The sequence below is a fragment of the Barbus barbus genome, assembly GCF_936440315.1.
Source record: "Barbus barbus genome assembly, chromosome: 25".
NCBI classification, from domain to species: Eukaryota; Metazoa; Chordata; class Actinopteri; order Cypriniformes; family Cyprinidae; genus Barbus; species Barbus barbus.
In genome coordinates this window covers 6,648,901-6,666,929 of record NC_136753.1, presented here as the reverse complement: position 1 = coordinate 6,666,929, position 18,029 = coordinate 6,648,901, and the positions used below count along the sequence as shown (strand labels likewise).

Sequence of the window (18,029 nt, the reverse complement as noted above, 5' to 3'; positions counted from 1 at the left end):
GCATCCTCGGTAAAAGGGGCGGATCAAGAACACATCCGGGGATTTGAACTGGACTTGGCTAAATGTGAACTTTCAATTGGAACAGTACTTGGCAGCGACTGATGACGTTTCACAAGTCCACAAGAACACAAGTACAGACAAGTACGCATATTGAGAAACGGCCTATATGTTCCATTCAGGGACATTAAGTGTGCGAGATGTGAATTTAAATTGTTATTATTTACAGATGCATATGATCTCACACGAATAATCCGTGAATGAATGTTCCGAAGTGAAGACAACTTAAATGGATTTCCCCTGTTCAGGGAGTAGGAAGCAATGAACACTGTGTAGGGATCATATCAATTGGAACACAGTTCATGCACGTTGCTCTCTTCTAACAAGCTTGTTATCTGAATCAGGTGTGTTAACTAAGAGAGACATGCAAAATATGCAGAGCTGGGGGGGGGTGAGGACTGGGATTGGGAACCCTGTCCTAATGTTAATGTCATACCATCTTTTAATGATAAAACAGCTGGGACAATGTTGTTCTTGACCTGATGTTGTATAAAAGTATAAATCGTCTTTGTCTCTTGCGTCTCATCCTCAGCTGGCTTGATGATCCCGTGGCGCAGGCGTTGGTGTGTTCTGAAGGACGACACGTTCATGTGGTTCCGCTCTAAACAGGAGTCGTTAAAGTCAGGCTGGCTGTACAAGAAGGGCGGCGGTCTGTCTACTCTCTCTCGCAGGAATTGGAAGATGCGCTGGTTCGTTCTCCGCGACTCCAAGCTCATGTACTTTGAGAATGACAGCGAGGAAAAGCTGAAGGGAACAATTGACATCCACTCAGCCAAGTAAGTATGAGAGAATTAGGAAACAGTTTTGTGGTATCATGATTCATGAGATGTCTATGTCAGGTAGGAAAACACTTTTTGTGATTGTTGTTTGAAACTTACAGAAACCCTGGATCAGGGTTTATCAAGTTTTTTCCTGTTTTTAGGGAGATTGTGGACAATCATGAGAAAGAGAATGCTCTGAATATTGTGACAGATGAGAGAACATACCAGGTGTTTGCCGAGTCACCGGAGGATGCCAGGTATGTTTGACACTTTTATGTCTAGGCCTATGTGTTTTCTGTAATTGGACCAAACTGCTCTCCCTCACTCTGCATGCTTTCTTTTGCTCTCCTTCTCTTAGTGGCTGGTTTACCGTGTTGAGTCGGGTCCAAAATGCCACCCCAGAGCAGCTGCTGGAGATGTCTCATGAGCAGGCCAACCCAAAGAACGCTGTGGTCAGTGTCCTTACACCATGAGCACTTTCACCATTAAACCTCCTTTCAGTTTTGACAACCGGCTTTGCTCTCTTTCTCTCAGGGCACACTGGATGTTGGGTTGATTGATTCCGTTTGTGCTTCAGACAATCCTGACAGGTGAGTATCATCTTTGTTACAGAATGGAGAAAACCAGCTGCTGCAATTACTTACAGCAATTGAAGCTGAATTTAGTTATTTTTTCTTCTTCTATAGTTTGAATTTTTCCTTTTGCATTCCCATTTGCTTCAACAGCAAAATAAAAAATAAACAACTGCGATTCTATGATTTTCCAAAAGAAGAAAAAAATACTGATACAATGATTACAGTGATTAAAAAAAGAAAGTTGTCAAATTTGCTGTCACTTCCTCAGCTGTATGTATTATTTTTTTGTGATTTAATGACAAGGTAATATAATGCAAAGTACAGTGTTTTAAATGTATGTAAAAAATTAAATTAAAAAATACTTTGCTACATTTACATCAATAACTGGGGAAACATATCATCACAGTCTATGAAAAGGGTCCATTATGAGTAAGCCATTTGTTGACTGTATCAAAACATTAATAGTTTAATGCTTATCTTATGCTAATGGCACAGAAGTTACACATTTCACCTTTAACATTTTGAATTTGTACGGCTAAATATCTGAAGATAAAAAAAGTGTCTAACGTTGCCATTTTTATCTGGTGCTAACACAACTTCTGTTTCCTTCTAAACAGGCCCAACTCATTTGTAATTATCACAGCCAATCGTGTGATCCACTGTAACTCAGACCTGCCGGAGGAAATGCATCACTGGATCAGTCTGCTGCAGAAACCCAAAGGAGACTCCAAGAGTGATGGACAGGAGTTCCTAGTCAGAGGTGTGTTATTCATCTTTAACAGAGTTGTAACCTGAATGTAGGTACCAAATGAATTTTATTTATGGTTGATTAGGTATATAACACATCCATGAGTATTTGGATGCAAAACTATATTACTGTCCTGTTATTAAGGACAGTGTATATTTTAGGTTCTGTAACTGGTCACAATTTGCTTAAACTGTGTATGTGTCTGTGTGTTCTTTTGTGACACAGGATGGCTGCACAAGGAGATGAAGGCAGGAGCCAAAAGTTCTGCTCTCAAACTGAAAAAGCGCTGGTTTGTCTTGACTAACAACTCTCTGGACTACTACAAGTCTTCTGAACGTAATGCATCTAAGATGGGCACTCTGGTTCTGAACAGCCTGTGCTCTGTGGTCCAGTCTGAGGAGAAAAAGTTTAAAGAGACAGGTGAGTATGATATGATCATGATATGATGTGACTGAGCATATTATTAAAAGTATAATATGGAATTACAACTTATCCTGCTTAAGTAATATAACAGAATAGGAATGTCCATACCATAGCTATAATGATTCAACACAGAGGAAAAATATATTTGGAATCACTTTTAGAATCTTTTTTTTTTTACAGCTGATGAATGTTAAAAAACATTGACGTTCAATCAGAAATCACCAGACTTAAAGAGCTCAAGCATTTAAAGTGGCAAACAACATATATGTGACCCTGGACCACAAAAGCAGTCTGAAGTCGCTGGGGTATATTTGTAGCAATAGCCATAAATACATTGTATGGGTCAAAATGATAAATTTTTCTTTTATGCCAAAATCATTAGGATATTAAGTAAAGATCATGTTCCATGAAGATATTTTGTAAATTTCCTACTGTAAATATATCAAAACTTTATTTTTGATTAGTAATATGCATTACTAAGAACTTCATTTGCACAGCTTTAAAGGCAATTTTCTCTGTATTTTGATTTTTTGCACCCTCAGATTCCAGATATTCAAATAGTTGTATCTCAGCCAAATATTGTCCTATCATAACAAACCATACATCAATGGAAAGCTTATTTATTCAGCTTTCAGGTTGAGATGTATACATCTCAATTTCGAAAAACTGACACTTATGGCTGGTTTTGTGGTCCAGGGTCACATATTTAGTGTATGCTTGTAATACATACAAGTACAAGTAAGTAGAAAGAAAATACTGTGTTTTTCTTACTATGAACTAAGACGCACAGTGATGCTGATGTCTGGTTACACTGCAGGTTACTGGAACGTCATAATTCATGGGCGTAAACATTCATACCGTCTGTACACCAAGTTGCTAAATGAAGCCATGCGCTGGGTGTCTGCCATTCAGGGCGTCATTGACAACAAGCCGCCCATTGAAACGCCCACCCAGCAACTCATTAGGGACATTAAGGTAAACAGTTTTTAAAACATAAGTCTGTTTTTTGAACTAAAGGTTAGAATGGATAAAACTGCTGTTTAATAAAAATGGTACATAAATCTTGGCCTTTCCTTTTACCTTTTCTGACATTTGTGTAGGAGAACAGTGTGAACTCTGAGGCTGTGGAACAAATGTATAGAAGAAACCCCATTCTGAGATACACCCAGCATCCCTTGCATTCACCTCTTCTGCCACTACCATACGGAGAGGTCAGCGAAAGCCGTGAGTATCGTCCATCAGCTGAATCACTCGCACATATAAAACACACAAAAAGTGACATATCATACATATCCAACAATCTTACTAACAGATCTCTCGCTCTTTCTTTCTGCAGTGCAAAAGGAGAAGGGTTATGGAAGCCTGCAGGATGAGGCTGTGAAGATCTTTAACTCACTTCAGGAAATGGAGATAGTTTCAGACCCTGTCGCCATCATCCAGGGCATCCTGCAAACCTGCCACGATCTGCGGCCATTGAGAGACGAGGTGTACTGTCAGCTGATCAAACAGACCAATCACGTGCCCCAACCCAACAGCCCTGCAAACCGCGCACACTGGCACCTGCTCACCTGCATGAGTTGCACCTTCTTGCCCAGTCGCGCCATTCTGCGTTACCTCCGATTCCACTTGAAGAGGTAACAGAGAGAGATGCTCATTAAATTGCCTCTTGGAGTTGAATATTGGCTATATTTCCGTTTCATAGGTCATTTCACAAATACTGCAATTTTGGTGTCTTTCTGTGAATATTCTCTCAGAGTTAGAGAGCGCTACCCTGGCACTGAAATTGAGAAGTATGCCCACTTCATTGGTGAGCCCCTGAAGAAGACAAAGACCAGGGAGTATGTGCCCTCTCAGGAGGAGATCGCCGCCCTGCTGAACAGACAGGAAATGTCAACTACTGTGTACTGCCATGGAGGAGGGTCTTGCAAGATATCCATCAACTCACACACCACATCTGGAGAGGTGAGAAGAAGAGAAAGAGATGTTGTCAAATTTATTAGCATACTCAGACATCATTTTAACATATATAATGAAATGACAGCATGTTATGCAAATTAGGATGAAAGTGACATCTTTTTTGTGCTTATCTTTGTCAAGGTGGTTGAGAAGCTGATTCGTGGTCTGGCAATGGAAAATAGCAGGAATATGTTCTCTTTGTTTGAGCATAATAAGGTGGAGAGTCGGGCCATAGAAAGCCGTGTAATTGTAGCAGATGTGCTTGCAAAGTTTGAGAGGTAATGAAAAGTTCATATGGTCTATGGTGATTAGATGATTTTGAATGAATGGTTGCTCTATTTCTGTATTTAAAACTATCTATAGCATCTATAAAACCTATATGCGACCCTGGACCACAAAACCAGTCATAAGTGTAAATTTTTCGAAACTGAGATTTATCCATCACCTGAAAACAGAATAAATAAGCTTTCCATTGATGTGCGGTTTGTTAGGGCAGGGCAATATTTGGCTGAGATACAACTATTTTAAAATCTGTAATCTGAGGGTGCAAAAAAATATAAATACTGAGAAAATTGCCTTTAGATTTGTCCAAATTAAGTTCTTAGCAATGCATATTACTAATCAAAAATTAAGTTTTAATATATTTACAGTAGGAAATTTATCAAATATCTTCATGGAAAATGATTTTTACCCCAGCGACTTAAGACTGGTTTTGTGGTCCAGGGTCACATATTTCTGTACATGTTATTTCTGCTTTGCAATTCCAGGTTGGCAGGTAGTGAAGATGAGGAGGAGGAAGGGCCCTGGAGGCTATATTTCAAGCTCTATTGCTTTCTTGATGTGGAAAGTATGCCCAAAGAGGGAGTGGAATTTGCCTTCATGTTTGAGCAGGTAAATTAATTATTTCTCTTTTGTAAATTTTGTAGAACCATTATAGAGCATTCTTACTATTGATTAACCCATTTAAAACACCCATTTAAAATGTCACTGATCTTGTTTGTAATTGTTGCTAACCCTTGTAATCAAATTTTACGGAAGTCATTAAATGGAATTTACCTAGAATACGCAAAACCTTATTTACAGTCTTCACATCACTCCACCTCCAAAAACATACCGTAAATCGCACTAGCTAAATGAAACAATTTACAGTATGTTTCATTATATAAAACCATATTATAGTAAAAATAAATTGTTCACTAGTATTTTCTACAATTTAAAACCAATTATAAATAGAACAGAAGTGAAGATATGCTTCAGTGTCATATTTTTTGCCTATCTTGTGAGATAACATGTTATATTCTTTAATTCCCCCTTATTTCTCTCTTTTTTCACCATCTCTCTTAGGCTCACGAGAGTCTCATCAGTGGTCATTTCCCAGCCCTTGAGGAAACCCTCCAGCACTTAGCAGCCCTGCGACTGCAGTACATCCACGGTGACGTGGCCCGTACGCCCTGGAGCTTAAGCAGCGTCTACCCTGTTGGACGACTTCGCACCCGCATACTCCAATCCACTAAAGCCGGGGGTGCTGGAGTACCCGGGGCTGGTATAGTAGGACCAGGAGGTCTCACTTTAGAACGCCGGAAGGCCAATTTCCTAGACGGGACGCTGAGACGCAGCTTCAAAACGGGATCGCTGAAGAAACAGCGTGTGGAGGAGGAACAGATGTTGGAGATGTTTGTAAAGGAGGAGATGTCAGCCACACTGACCAGCGTGCTTGAGAAATGGAGCCGTCTACAGGGCATGCCTCAACACCAGGCCATGCTCAGCTACATGACCATCATCAAAGAGTGGCCAGGATACGGGTCCACACTGTTTGATGTGGAGGTATAAATCTTTTCTTTAAGGCTGAGAGCATCCCTATTATTATTATTTTTTTAAATCCCACCTCAGGTCCAGGGTATCAAGGCTACTACCTTCTATCATAAATATATGGTTACAGCCTTGTAAAATAGCAATATTTATCATTACTAACCCTAAGGAAAGCCCCAAATTGCTATGCTATTTTCCTTGCAAGTATTTAGACACTGATGTTGATTGACATTACTAATTATATGTGTTTGTGTTTTTATTTCTCTGTCTGCAGTGTAAGGAGGGTGGCTTCCCTCATGATCTGTGGCTGGGGGTCAGTGCTGAAAATGTCTCTGTGTACAAACGGGGTGAACCCAAACCACTCGAAACCTTCCAGTATGAGCACATCGTTTTCTTCGGAGCACCTCAGCCCAGCACATACAAAATCATTGTTGATGAAAGAGAGATGTTCTTTGAGTCGTCTCGGGTAATACACTTCTGTGCCTTTGTTATCAGTACTGTGTTGGACAAAATGTTGTTTAATTGCTTGTTTAAATGGTTGAGGAGCATTTAAGTCTGTCATGTACATGTACACCACTGTCCAAAAGTTTGGGGGTCAGCAAGATTTTAAAATGGTTTTGAAAGATTATTCTTAGGCTGGATTAATTAAGTAAAAACAGTAATACTGTAACACATTTTACAATCTTTGTTCTAAATTGAACCTATAAGTCTAGCACTTCTTATTTAGTCACTTTATTCCCTTTTCAGTGATAGGATCAGCAAGTGATTTTTAACATACTGATTAACAAGTTTTTGTTTTGTGCTTCAAGGTGGGTGAAATCACTAAGATCATGAAGGCATACATCAATATGATCGTCAAAAAGCGCTGCAGTATCATGTCCATCACCAGCAACAGCAGCGCCTGGATGAGGTGATTGACACACCAACCAGCGCCCAAAGTGTCCAGCAACACAATGTGATGAAAGTGAAGTATACTACTGACCATTATTGATTGGAGAATGAGAGCAGAGAAGAAACAGAGACTTCACCCTTCCAACGACTGAACTTAACCTACTGGAATTCTCTGTATACCTGTCCTAAATACAACAGCACATGTTTATTTAGTATTTATCAGACCAGTTTCACCTTTACGAAGCACAACAAAGCCTAGTAACCTGCTCACCGTTCCCTTCCCTCATTGCCAGCACCCTGACTGATGACCAAACTTATTTATTTCCTTGTCTCTTCTTCTACATTTCATTCCCTTCTCTCTAATCTCAGTGATGTTGTACCTAACTAACAACCACCTATGATAGTTTTACAGAGGTGTGTATATTGTGCTTGTGTGTGAGATCAGAGTTTGTGCACACACACACATACAGGTGAATGCTTTGTGGAGCACATACAGAGCAATTTTGTAAAGCCATGACTGCTGGAGGCTGTTCAGAGAGCAGAAGGAGAAAGCTATGCGTTAACATTCCCATTCATCTCAATGGCAGCTGCTCGGCTGGCGCAGGACACCCCAGAAGTACGTGGTTTGAATTCTGCCATCTTTACTCATAGCCGCTCAATTTCACATACAGGTTTTTTTGAGCCAATCACCTGAGCCATAAATGCCATGTGACTTGAGCCACAGGAAAATGACATCATGGCAGCTCTGATTGGCTGATGGCACCAAAAGGAACATGCAACATGATAAAAAAATCTGTTATAATATAATGAAATGTGTGCAGTTTATATGTTGTTTCCAAAAAATTTGCCTTGTGGCCTCAAAAGTGTAGTTACAAAATCTACCAGCAGAGGCCACCTGGAGTCAGTCAGCCAATCAGATCGCAGTATATCTGAGGCCGGCAGTATGTGGAAATCAGCAGCGACTGTCTACTCGTTTGTGAGACTGTTCACATGTTATCAATGCAACATTCTATTTTGTATTAAACACCAGAGTCTATAAATGCATATGCTGAAGTGTTACATTTGATACTGTCTAAATTATTTGTATTTACACTAATTACAACATTTTCCTTTTTTGTTATTTTTGCCAGTGATACAAAACTTGTGTAATTTTAACTGTACCAAGGCACAAAAGCAAACCCATTTTGACCAGTTTGGTTTCCTAAGCACCTCTGTTCACTATTACAGAGATTGGATAACAGTTATGACGTGTTATGCAAGTAGAGCCAGGTCTGCCTGCCCAAAGCGAGCAATGAAAACTACTGTATTAAGCAACAGAGGTCAAGATTCAATAAGCATGTATTTGTACTGTTTCAATACGTATACGTAACATTAATTGTGAAACACTTACACTTATTCTATGATTAAAGCACTTTAACTGTTTAGAGCCTGACATTTGATGCAAAATTGTGGGCCCAAAGGCTAGCGATCTTATTTACATAAACTATCATTCAAAAGTTTGGGCTCAGTAAGATTTTTTTTAAATACTTTTATTAAGCAACAATTAAACAATGCATTAAATTAACAATGCATTAAATTGATCAAATGTGACAGTAAAAACATTTATAATAAAATACTTCTATTTAATATAAATGCTGTTCTTCTGAACTTTCCATTCATCAAATAATCCTGATAATAATAATTCCTTGAGCACCAAATCAGCATATTGCAATGATTTCTGACAGATCATGTGACACTGATGGCTGAAAAAAAGAAGAAAACAGCTATTTTAAATTGTAATATTAAACAAAATTACTGTTTTGTATCTGACATCAAACATTTGAATGGTGTATATATAGTCCTTGCATACATTTGAAATCTTATTAAACTATTAAACTGTATAATGTCATCATATCTGACTGCACAGAAAAACCAGCACAAGCTAAGACAAGTGGGTCTTTGAATAAAAAAAAAAGGCTTTGTTTAAGGAGCATATAAATCTTATGAGGATGTACGTAGTTTGCTGGCATGGACATTTACTTGACTAGGAAAGCCTCAGATTCTTTAAAGTGCATTTTGACCAACTGGTGGCTAATCTTACGTAGCTGTATACCTTTTCCCTCAAACCACAGGTGAAGTGACCATCTTGTCTTTTAAAGAACTGCCTGACAAATGACCATAAACATCTTTTATTAAACAGACATTAAGGCACACTCTTAAAGTTTACGATTTTGCTCTAATAAGAATTTTTATTTTGCTTTCTGGCATTTTATCATGGCCAAAGCAGCCTTTTTGTGTTTCATGTCATGATGGAGCTCAGCTAAGACTGTTACAAGAGTGGCCATGCTGCCAGAGAGATGACAGACAGCAGACATAACAGAGATCTAAAATAGACCATAACACCAACAAATATCATCCACTGACTCTCGGTCAACACAGAATGAGTCCAAGTATGCCTGTTGTTTTTATTTATGTGAGTATAATCCTGCGACAGTACCTGTGTAATTTTGCTGTTTGATATGCAACTATATTTGTCAGTATAATGTTTTTTGTTTTGTTTTTTGTGAATGTGTATGTCTGAATTTAATGATAAATTGAAATAAGGATAATGATGATGGAATATGATGAAGATGTTTAGGGAGCTATGTGTATGGGAATTTCTATTATTATTGTTATGATTATATTTATGAAACAGAATGGGAAGGGGTGGGTGTGGGTTTGGTGTATTTATCTGTTATGATAGTGTTATTGTTGATAATTGGAGAAATGAAGGTGTAGGTTTACCCTTTCATGCTGATCTCTGATTTTTTGGAGGCTTAGATCAGCATTAAAGGGCTGCCGACGCTGTGAAGAAATGGATAGAGTTGACTTGTCATGAATAAGTGGAGAAGATTTGATGTGATGGTGTTAAGTAACAAGCAGTATGTGTTGATGTTACTGTGTGTGCAAGTGTGTGTGTTAAGAGAAGGTGGTGTCAGAGCAGCCGAGAAGTCTCATACACGCATATTAACACACACATGATCACAGACATGCTCACACATGAAGATCAACATAAAACATGCACACCGATATAGCACGGTTGATTCTGTCTCTCTCACACATTCACACTGGGGTCCTTGCTCAGCTGCAGGCAGCCAGTACAAGGCCTGAATGTAATTTCTTCATTGCCATTGTTATAATACTAAAAATTGTAGCTTACTTAAGAAGAAAAAAAGAATAATTGTGCTTGTTAAAATATTGAGAGAGAGAGAGAGAGAGAGAAAAATCTTTTGTAACTGGCTTTACAAAATGCTTTAATAAATTATTGTAATTTATCTCAATCACTGGTTTCGTTTGTATACTGAATATCCTAATTGAAGGTGAATAACATTTGTTCAGAAATTGTCTGACAACTCATTGTGTTTTATTTATTATCCACCAGAGGGTGCCAAAATCTGGTTAGGCGTCATATTTGTTACTATGAAATAGGCCAGTTATATAGCATATAAGAAACATGACTCATATAACATAGGCCTAATGCTAAACAATTAATTATTGTACAAATAATCAAAATAAGTCAAACAATTAATATGCATTTTACTTATATATATATGTATATCTGGCTAGATGTTTAGGCTATATGTTAACGTTATTCCGTATTGAACAATTAAAGACACTATTAAATGTTTTTCTCAAATACACATTGGACACAATTATTGGCACCCCTAGAAATTCTTATGAGTAAAATGTCTCTGAAGTATATTCCTATTTATATTCATAATTTGGAGCACTCCAGGGTGATTATGAGCATGAAATTATCCAGCCATGGCTTCCTGTTTCACGGAAATATAAATAGGAGGGAAAGCAAAGCCCAAATTCCCTTAATCATCCATCACAATGAGAAAAACCAAAGAAAATATTTCTGATGTGCAGCAAAAGATAATTGAGCATCACAAATTAGTGAAGTGGCTTTAAGAAAAGAGCTAGAGCAGTGACAATTCCCATTTCCACCATCAGGGCAATAATTCATAATTTCCAATCAACAGAAAATGTTACGAAACTGCCAAGAAGAGGACGTGTGTCTATATCGTCCTAATGCACGGTGAGGAGGAGAGTTTGAGTGGCTAAAGACTCTCCAAGGACCACAGCTGGAGAATTGCAGAAAATAGTTGAGTCTAGGGGCCAGAAAATTGACAGACAGCACCTACATGTTGTTTGGGAAGGTTTCAAGAAAAATTCTCCTAGCTCATCCAAAAACAAACTCCAGCATATTCAGTTATCAGACACGACTGGAACTTCAAATGGAACTGGCTTCTATGGTCAGATGAAACTAAAAAATGAGCTTTTTAGCAGCAAACACTGAAGATGGGTTTGGTGAACAGGGATAAAAAGTACCCCACGTGTACAATTAAATATATTGCTGTATTTTTTATGTTGTGGGCCTATATTTCTGCTGGAGGTCCTGGACATCTTGTTTAGACACATAACATCATGGATTCTATCAAATACCAACAGATAAAAAATCAACAAGTCACTGACTCTGTTAGAAATCTTATAATGGGCCATGTTTGGAACTTCACTATAATCCAAACACAAACCTCAAAAACAACACAAAAATGGGTCACTGAGCACAAAATCAAGCTTCTGCTATTGCCATTCCAGTCCTCTGACCTGAACCCTGTAGAAAATTAGTGAGGTGAACTGAAGAGAAGAAGCACCGTCATGGAGCTGTGAATCTAAAGGATCTGGAGTGATTCTGGATGAAGGAATGGTCTCTGATCTCTTGTCAGGTGTTCTCTAACCTCATCAGACATTATAGGAGAAATTTAGAGCTGTTAAACTGGCAAATGGAGAGTTCAAAATGTAGTGAATAAAAGGGTGCCGTTAATTGTGGCCAATGTGTATTAGAGAAAAATATTTATTTCATAATGATATTACCCCCATTTTAAATTCTTATTATCCAATGAAAGGTTATATATATTTTTTTTATAAAAGATCAAAAGGATTAACAATGCAGATAAATTTTCACAGCCTTCATTGATCATATTTACCAAGGGTGCCGATATTTTTGGCCACGACTTTTGGCCACGATTTTTGGACGATAGTACAAGTACAAAATAATTACACTGTAGTACTATGCATACATACAAACATACAAACAGTTTATGGGAGATTCGGAAACGTAGGCTATATTGTCCTTTTTATTATTTAAAAGATTAAAACTCTGCGGGGGGTGAATTTAGGTGAATTTAGCCAACAAAATAAAGAGAAGTTTCGCGAAATCATTCTCTGAAAAAGGTTTGCTGCTCAATAATCATGAGCCGGGATTTCGCCATTGGAAGATTACAACGTGAAGTCATTGCCTAATATTTAAATGGTAAGCCATCGCTATTGAAAGGTTACAATGCAGCTTTTGTATTAGCTAGCCTACTACTTCATAATAATAAACCACGCCTTCACCGACGCATGTTTGTAATTTAAGCTGAAGGATGTTCAGCGCCAGGAAAGAGAAACAGAACCACTCTTTTGAAACCTGTTCCCAGTTTCTGGTCGAAGCAAGTGTCTGCGCTGATTTTTCAAAGAGAGATATTTGCTGACAAAATTTATTACAAACTAACAGAGGAGTCAAGTATTCGTTCATTAAAAGAAGAGAACATGGATTTTATTCCTCTCATCCTGCTTCTCTTTGGTTTCAGCTCAACGCTTGCACAGAATATAACAACAACACAGAATACATCATCTTCAACTACGACAACACAGACTACATCACAAACTACTACAACTAACGCGCCGACTACAACACCACATCCAAGTAAGGCAAATAAATACTTTGGGCTGAATACATTCTAGAGGGAAATAAGATTCAGTGGCTTTTTTACTGTTATATAAAACCTCTAGTTTCACTGGTGCTGAATTTACATACAAACACGTTTAAAACTTGGTCTTTGTAATTTGACTTTACAATAACCAGACTTTTGTTTTATTTTATTTTTTATAGCTATCAGTTTTACTTCTTATTCTAAATGGGCAAAGCCCATTGCAGATCCCAAACATAAGACCTGCTGTTTAATGCCATTTAATTCCCCTGGAAAAGCAACTGTCTTACTCTGATTTCCCATGCTGCTTTTGTCTGGTTCATAACTAGGATGGCCAAGGCAACCACTGCCTCATAGGGTGTAATTGTTGCCTAATATATAGAGTCAGGCACTAAAGATCGTTGCTTTGTTTAACACAGAATTATATGAATAAGTTTCAGCTCATTTGTATAACTAACATGTCCTCTCTCACACTTCTCACTTTTCTAGGTTGTGAGAGCAAGAATGGTACAAGCTGTGAGGAATGCTTGGCATATGTGGATGTGAGTTTGAATACAATTTAGCCTCTCTCTTTGATGCTATTGAGATATTATTGTCTTTATATGTTTGCTGTCACTAGTCAACAAAGTAGACTGGCCTGTTTTATTCACACTATTTACTCTGTTTACTTATGGCAAAAACATTGGTGAAAACATTGCTGTATGAGAGAGAGAAATGTATAAATGAGATCTGACGAGAACCAAAAACATGAGGAAACATCAGAGCGACAATGAAATAATGAACTCAGCAAGCAGCAAGATTTGCAGGATTTTTTTTACACTTGTCAGATCATCACGTACCTCACCTGTGGAACAGGTTCGGGCTGTTCTGGGTGTTTACAGCTTCTTTCCGACAGCTCAGCGTCACTTGAGACGTCCTGTGATCTTCCTTTAAAAAGTCAGTCTCATAAATATTTATAAACGGTCAACCTTTTATTTTATTTATTTATTTAAATTTTATCAAAAATCCAACCCTGAATATTAAACCTGAGTAACATTTGTGTAATGGACATGATTAATGCTTCAAATCATAGTTTATCCTGAAGAGGTGTGCTAATACTTTTCTAAGCAATCAGAGTTACAGTTTTCACCTGTTAATATTTTACATTTTTAACTAGTTTTCATGTGCTTTACTCATGGTGCTATCAGGTCCATCAGTGCATTTGAATTGTTTGTATATATATTGTTTTAGAATTCAGTCTGTTGAAATTCTGTATTTGTTAAGACACTCCCAAACAAACTTTTTATATACCACAGACACACACACACACAGCTTTCCTCAGCTAATGAAGTGTGTGTCAGTATCAACCCTGTAATAACTCATCTCTACTGATGTCATTACCCTCATCATCATTGTTACTGTAACTATCTGCAACCCTAAATTCAGAGAATAAAACATCTTGAGCTTTGAATCTTGGATACAGTGGATGACTGTATATAACAATCTTTTCTGGCTTTTTAGTGTCTGTGGTGCATTCCAACTAAAAAATGTATAACATACCCAGCCAAAACCATCCTGCCCCCCCATTCCCTCTGCCCACTGAGTGATGCTCGATGGGGCCTTTGCACAAGTAAGACATGTTTTTAAATTTGTCTCTCACTTATTTTTCTACGTTTGTTATTTACAATGCTGTTTCCTAGCCTTTATAAAATTCTTCCTTTTTAACCAGACATAGCACAAAACTCATTTAAATCACAAAATAACTGCATAAATAACAATAAAATAATTATTATTATTAGGAATGCACAGAATACTGCACCATACCAGTCATCTTGTAGGTACTTAAGGCAGCTTTCTAATTTAAATGATAATAAAAAAAGAAAGAAAAAGTAGCGTAGATTTATAATATTTTTTGATGATTGGCCATAAGATTTTATTTCAATAGAGTTAAAATATAGGTGCATCCCTAATAATTAATACTATTAAAATTAAGATTGTTGTCTAATAGTAATTTTCTGTCATTATAATGTCCAAAGAAAAAAAGAAATAAAGCTATTACTGCATGTATCCCTTTTTTAATTGCACATGGACCACATTTAAAAAAAAAAAACTATTATGCAAAAAATATGTATATTTTATTTTTCAATATTGATTAGAAATTTAATTTGAATATATCATGGTATTAAATTTATAAGAACCAGTGATCTGAGAATTATTAATCCCATTGGAATGAATGGATTTTAATTAAATTATGAACTCATGATTGCTCAAAAACAGTCCAAATTTATGAAAACTATGTTTTTTTTAAATCCAGTAAATTCATGAATATTTTTGACACTTTATAGATAATTTTACAAAAATATTTTAATACCTAATGATACTTCACACATACAAAATCTGCAACATTTTTTTAAATGGTTGTGTCTAATTGTAAAAAAAAAGAAATATGAGAAAAAAGGTCTTAATTTGAAATTTTTCATTTCCTTACTAAAAACTAATTGTTTTTAGAATTGTTCATTTATCTCTTGATCAAAATGGACCCAAATGTGTTATGAAGGTTAAACATAATTAAAATATCAGTCATAAACAAGCGAAATCAGGATTATCTGTAATCTTTTCTCTAGTCCAACTTTAACAACTAAAAATAACTACATGGAGTTGATACGGCATCAGTTGAAATAAAACATTTAACACTTTTTACAACTTTATCTCTTTTTTTTGTGAAATTCAGTGAACTTCCAGATTTTGATCATTACATTGTCAGTGGCTGGAGCAGTCTTCATCATTGGTGTTTTTCTGTGTATATTCTGCTGCTGCAAGTGTGAGAACATCGGGTAAGTCTGAACATACAAGATGTGTTTGATATGTCACATCAACTTTTATTATATGGTTGACAAATAAGTCGCACCCTCCATTTAGCTTTCTTAAATACCACAAGGAGTTGGTGTCACTTGCCTCAGGCTGTAATTACTTTTACTTGCATAAATGTAGATAAAGTCAAAATAATCACACTTAGAAATTGTAGAGAACCAAGAGAACTCTACGTCATTAAAGAAAGACCCTGATGACTCAACTTTCTCAATTTAACAAATTTTGTCTTTCAGATCTGCTCGATCTGAAAACAGGATGAACCGGCAAGCAGGCAAGAGAAATACAAAACAAGAGCAGAGGTAAGAGTGATTGACATTTGAGTATTCAAAATGAAGATGACAGGAGATACAAGATAATATGTAAAACCAATTAAAAAGGGGAATAATGGACATTTTCATTTGTATTGAACATCTGCTTTTACACACACACACACACACACACACATATATATATATATATATATATATATATGTGTGTGTGTATATGTACATGCAGATACATCATGGGTAGTGTACCAACATTTGAATTTTCAAAGCAGACAAAAGATATGCGACAAATATTCAATGAGAAACCTGTTCTACAGCTGTAATGGGTACAGATCGTCAACATACCTTTAGGGTGTGAGTGTGATTTCACAAGGAATTTACGTTCTTGTGTTCTTGTTTCACAGAAAAGCTGAGATGAAGATTAGACATGATGAGATCCGACAAAAATATGGTGAGTCAACAATTCCCTCATCTCAGAAACTGCATAAATAAATGAATTTGAATGGGTTGTTATGCTGGCAGTGCAAGAAATAAAATCATGCTGTCAGTCAATATAAAGGTAAGGAGCATATGACAGTGTTTTAAAAATAGGTCCAGTCTAGTGTTTTGGAATGTTTTCAAAAAAATGCTGCATGTTTTTAAAACGCTATGACTAGTCAAATTCTTTATGAAGTTGTGCTTCCTCTAGTGGTATCTCAAAATGTTTATTTTATATTGGATTGAAATGTATATGTGATTAATTAATATAATTTTATCTTTTGTGTTTTTCCCCCTGTCTCTCTCTCTATCAGGTCTCAGCAGGGCAAGTCCTTATGCCAGATTTGACAATCCCAGCTAAAATGATGGGTGCACTGTTTTAAAGATTAATATTTTGACTATCTGCTGCCTATTTGAAAATGATTCAAATCTATGAAATAACAAGATTCCACTTTGCTCAAAATTATGATTTTCTGCTAAAGTAAAATTCAGTTTATTGTCTTTTGTGTTCATTTTTTATAAACTACAATTTTTCAGAAAAGCTACGTCTATTCAATCAATGTAACCCTCGACCCCCCACCATCATAATCATTTTTTATGTTTTTAATCAAAAATAGGTGTCACTGAAACAAAAAATAAATAAATAATAAAGTATCTAATGCTCTCATCTGAAGCCAAATAAGCATCTGCTAGGTTTGGAACAGAGTGAAGGATTACTTATTATTGTTTTTCATAGCCTAATAGACTTTTTTAAAGATATCTGAATATTTGATAAATACTTGCTGATGTAATATATGAATTTATTGAATAAAATAATAATGAAAATGAAAAGTTTCTTGTCTGTTTTGAATTAAATGTAATTTTACAGTTGTTTTTTTCAACAAATTGTCAGCGCGGAGGTGTTTAAATGTCAAAATGTTAATTGACCTTGGAATATGAGCTGTTTATTTCATTTATTTCTAAGGTCTGCTATATATATGTATATAAATATAGTTATTTTATAATATTACTTAAAAATATGATATATTTATAGTTATTAATCAACTAACACTTTGAAATCTATACAAGTTATTAATCAACTAACACTTTGAAATCTATACAATAATAATTAGTTATATTTATATAGCGCTTTTCTAGGCACTCAAAGCGCTTTACATAGTAAGGGGGGTATCTCCTCGTCCACCACCAGTGTGCAGCATCCACCTGGATGATGCGACGGCAGCCATAGTGCGCCAGAACGCCCACCACACACCAGCTTATTGGTGGAGAGGAGACAGTGATGAAGCCAATCAGTAGATATGGGGATGGTTAGGAGGCCATGATGGTCAGAGACCAATGGGCAAATTTGGCCAGGATGCCGGGGTTACACCCCTACACTTTTTCGAAGGACATCCTGGGATTTTTTTTAAGACCACAGAGAGTCAGGACCTCGGTTTAACATC

The 18,029-nt window shown here is 36.6% G+C and overlaps 2 protein-coding genes across 2 annotated transcripts in view; both read left to right on the top strand.

The window, feature by feature from the left end:
• The window catches only part of LOC306844557 (unconventional myosin-X-like), a gene marked incomplete at its 5' end in the record, with an annotated part of 53,461 nt that extends 45,198 nt beyond the window's left edge, over positions 1 to 8,263 (top strand). Inside the window, 15 exons of the mRNA XM_079376780.1 lie at positions 590 to 833; positions 980 to 1,075; positions 1,177 to 1,270; positions 1,353 to 1,408; positions 2,011 to 2,153; positions 2,367 to 2,561; positions 3,382 to 3,539; positions 3,665 to 3,788; positions 3,901 to 4,198; positions 4,319 to 4,526; positions 4,662 to 4,798; positions 5,288 to 5,411; positions 5,865 to 6,344; positions 6,604 to 6,795; positions 7,139 to 8,263. Coding sequence (XP_079232906.1) covers positions 590 to 833; positions 980 to 1,075; positions 1,177 to 1,270; positions 1,353 to 1,408; positions 2,011 to 2,153; positions 2,367 to 2,561; positions 3,382 to 3,539; positions 3,665 to 3,788; positions 3,901 to 4,198; positions 4,319 to 4,526; positions 4,662 to 4,798; positions 5,288 to 5,411; positions 5,865 to 6,344; positions 6,604 to 6,795; positions 7,139 to 7,243 — 2,654 coding nt within the window. The 3' untranslated portion in view covers positions 7,244 to 8,263. The remainder of the gene's footprint in view (positions 1 to 589; positions 834 to 979; positions 1,076 to 1,176; positions 1,271 to 1,352; positions 1,409 to 2,010; positions 2,154 to 2,366; positions 2,562 to 3,381; positions 3,540 to 3,664; positions 3,789 to 3,900; positions 4,199 to 4,318; positions 4,527 to 4,661; positions 4,799 to 5,287; positions 5,412 to 5,864; positions 6,345 to 6,603; positions 6,796 to 7,138) is intronic.
• Positions 8,264 to 12,546: 4,283 nt separating this feature from the next.
• LOC306844670 (pituitary tumor-transforming gene 1 protein-interacting protein-like) lies at positions 12,547 to 17,396 on the top strand. Its single transcript, XM_079376972.1, has 7 exons — positions 12,547 to 12,990; positions 13,484 to 13,536; positions 14,495 to 14,603; positions 15,705 to 15,807; positions 16,078 to 16,143; positions 16,515 to 16,561; positions 16,902 to 17,396. The coding sequence occupies exons 1-7, from the start codon at positions 12,834 to 12,836 to the stop codon at positions 16,946 to 16,948; spliced, it is 582 nt and encodes a 193-aa protein (XP_079233098.1). The 5' UTR covers positions 12,547 to 12,833; the 3' UTR covers positions 16,949 to 17,396.
• The last annotated feature ends 633 nt before the right edge of the window (positions 17,397 to 18,029 follow it).

Excerpts from the sequence above, each read along its gene's own strand:
- LOC306844670 (XM_079376972.1), top strand. The coding sequence starts at position 12,834 with ATGGATTTTATTCCTCTCATCCTGCTTCTCTTTGGTTTCAGCTCAACG. Across the intron at positions 12,991-13,483 it reads GACTACAACACCACATCCAA|GTTGTGAGAGCAAGAATGGT; the intron begins GTAAGGCAAATA and ends TCACTTTTCTAG. Across the intron at positions 13,537-14,494 it reads AATGCTTGGCATATGTGGAT|TGTCTGTGGTGCATTCCAAC; the intron begins GTGAGTTTGAAT and ends CTGGCTTTTTAG.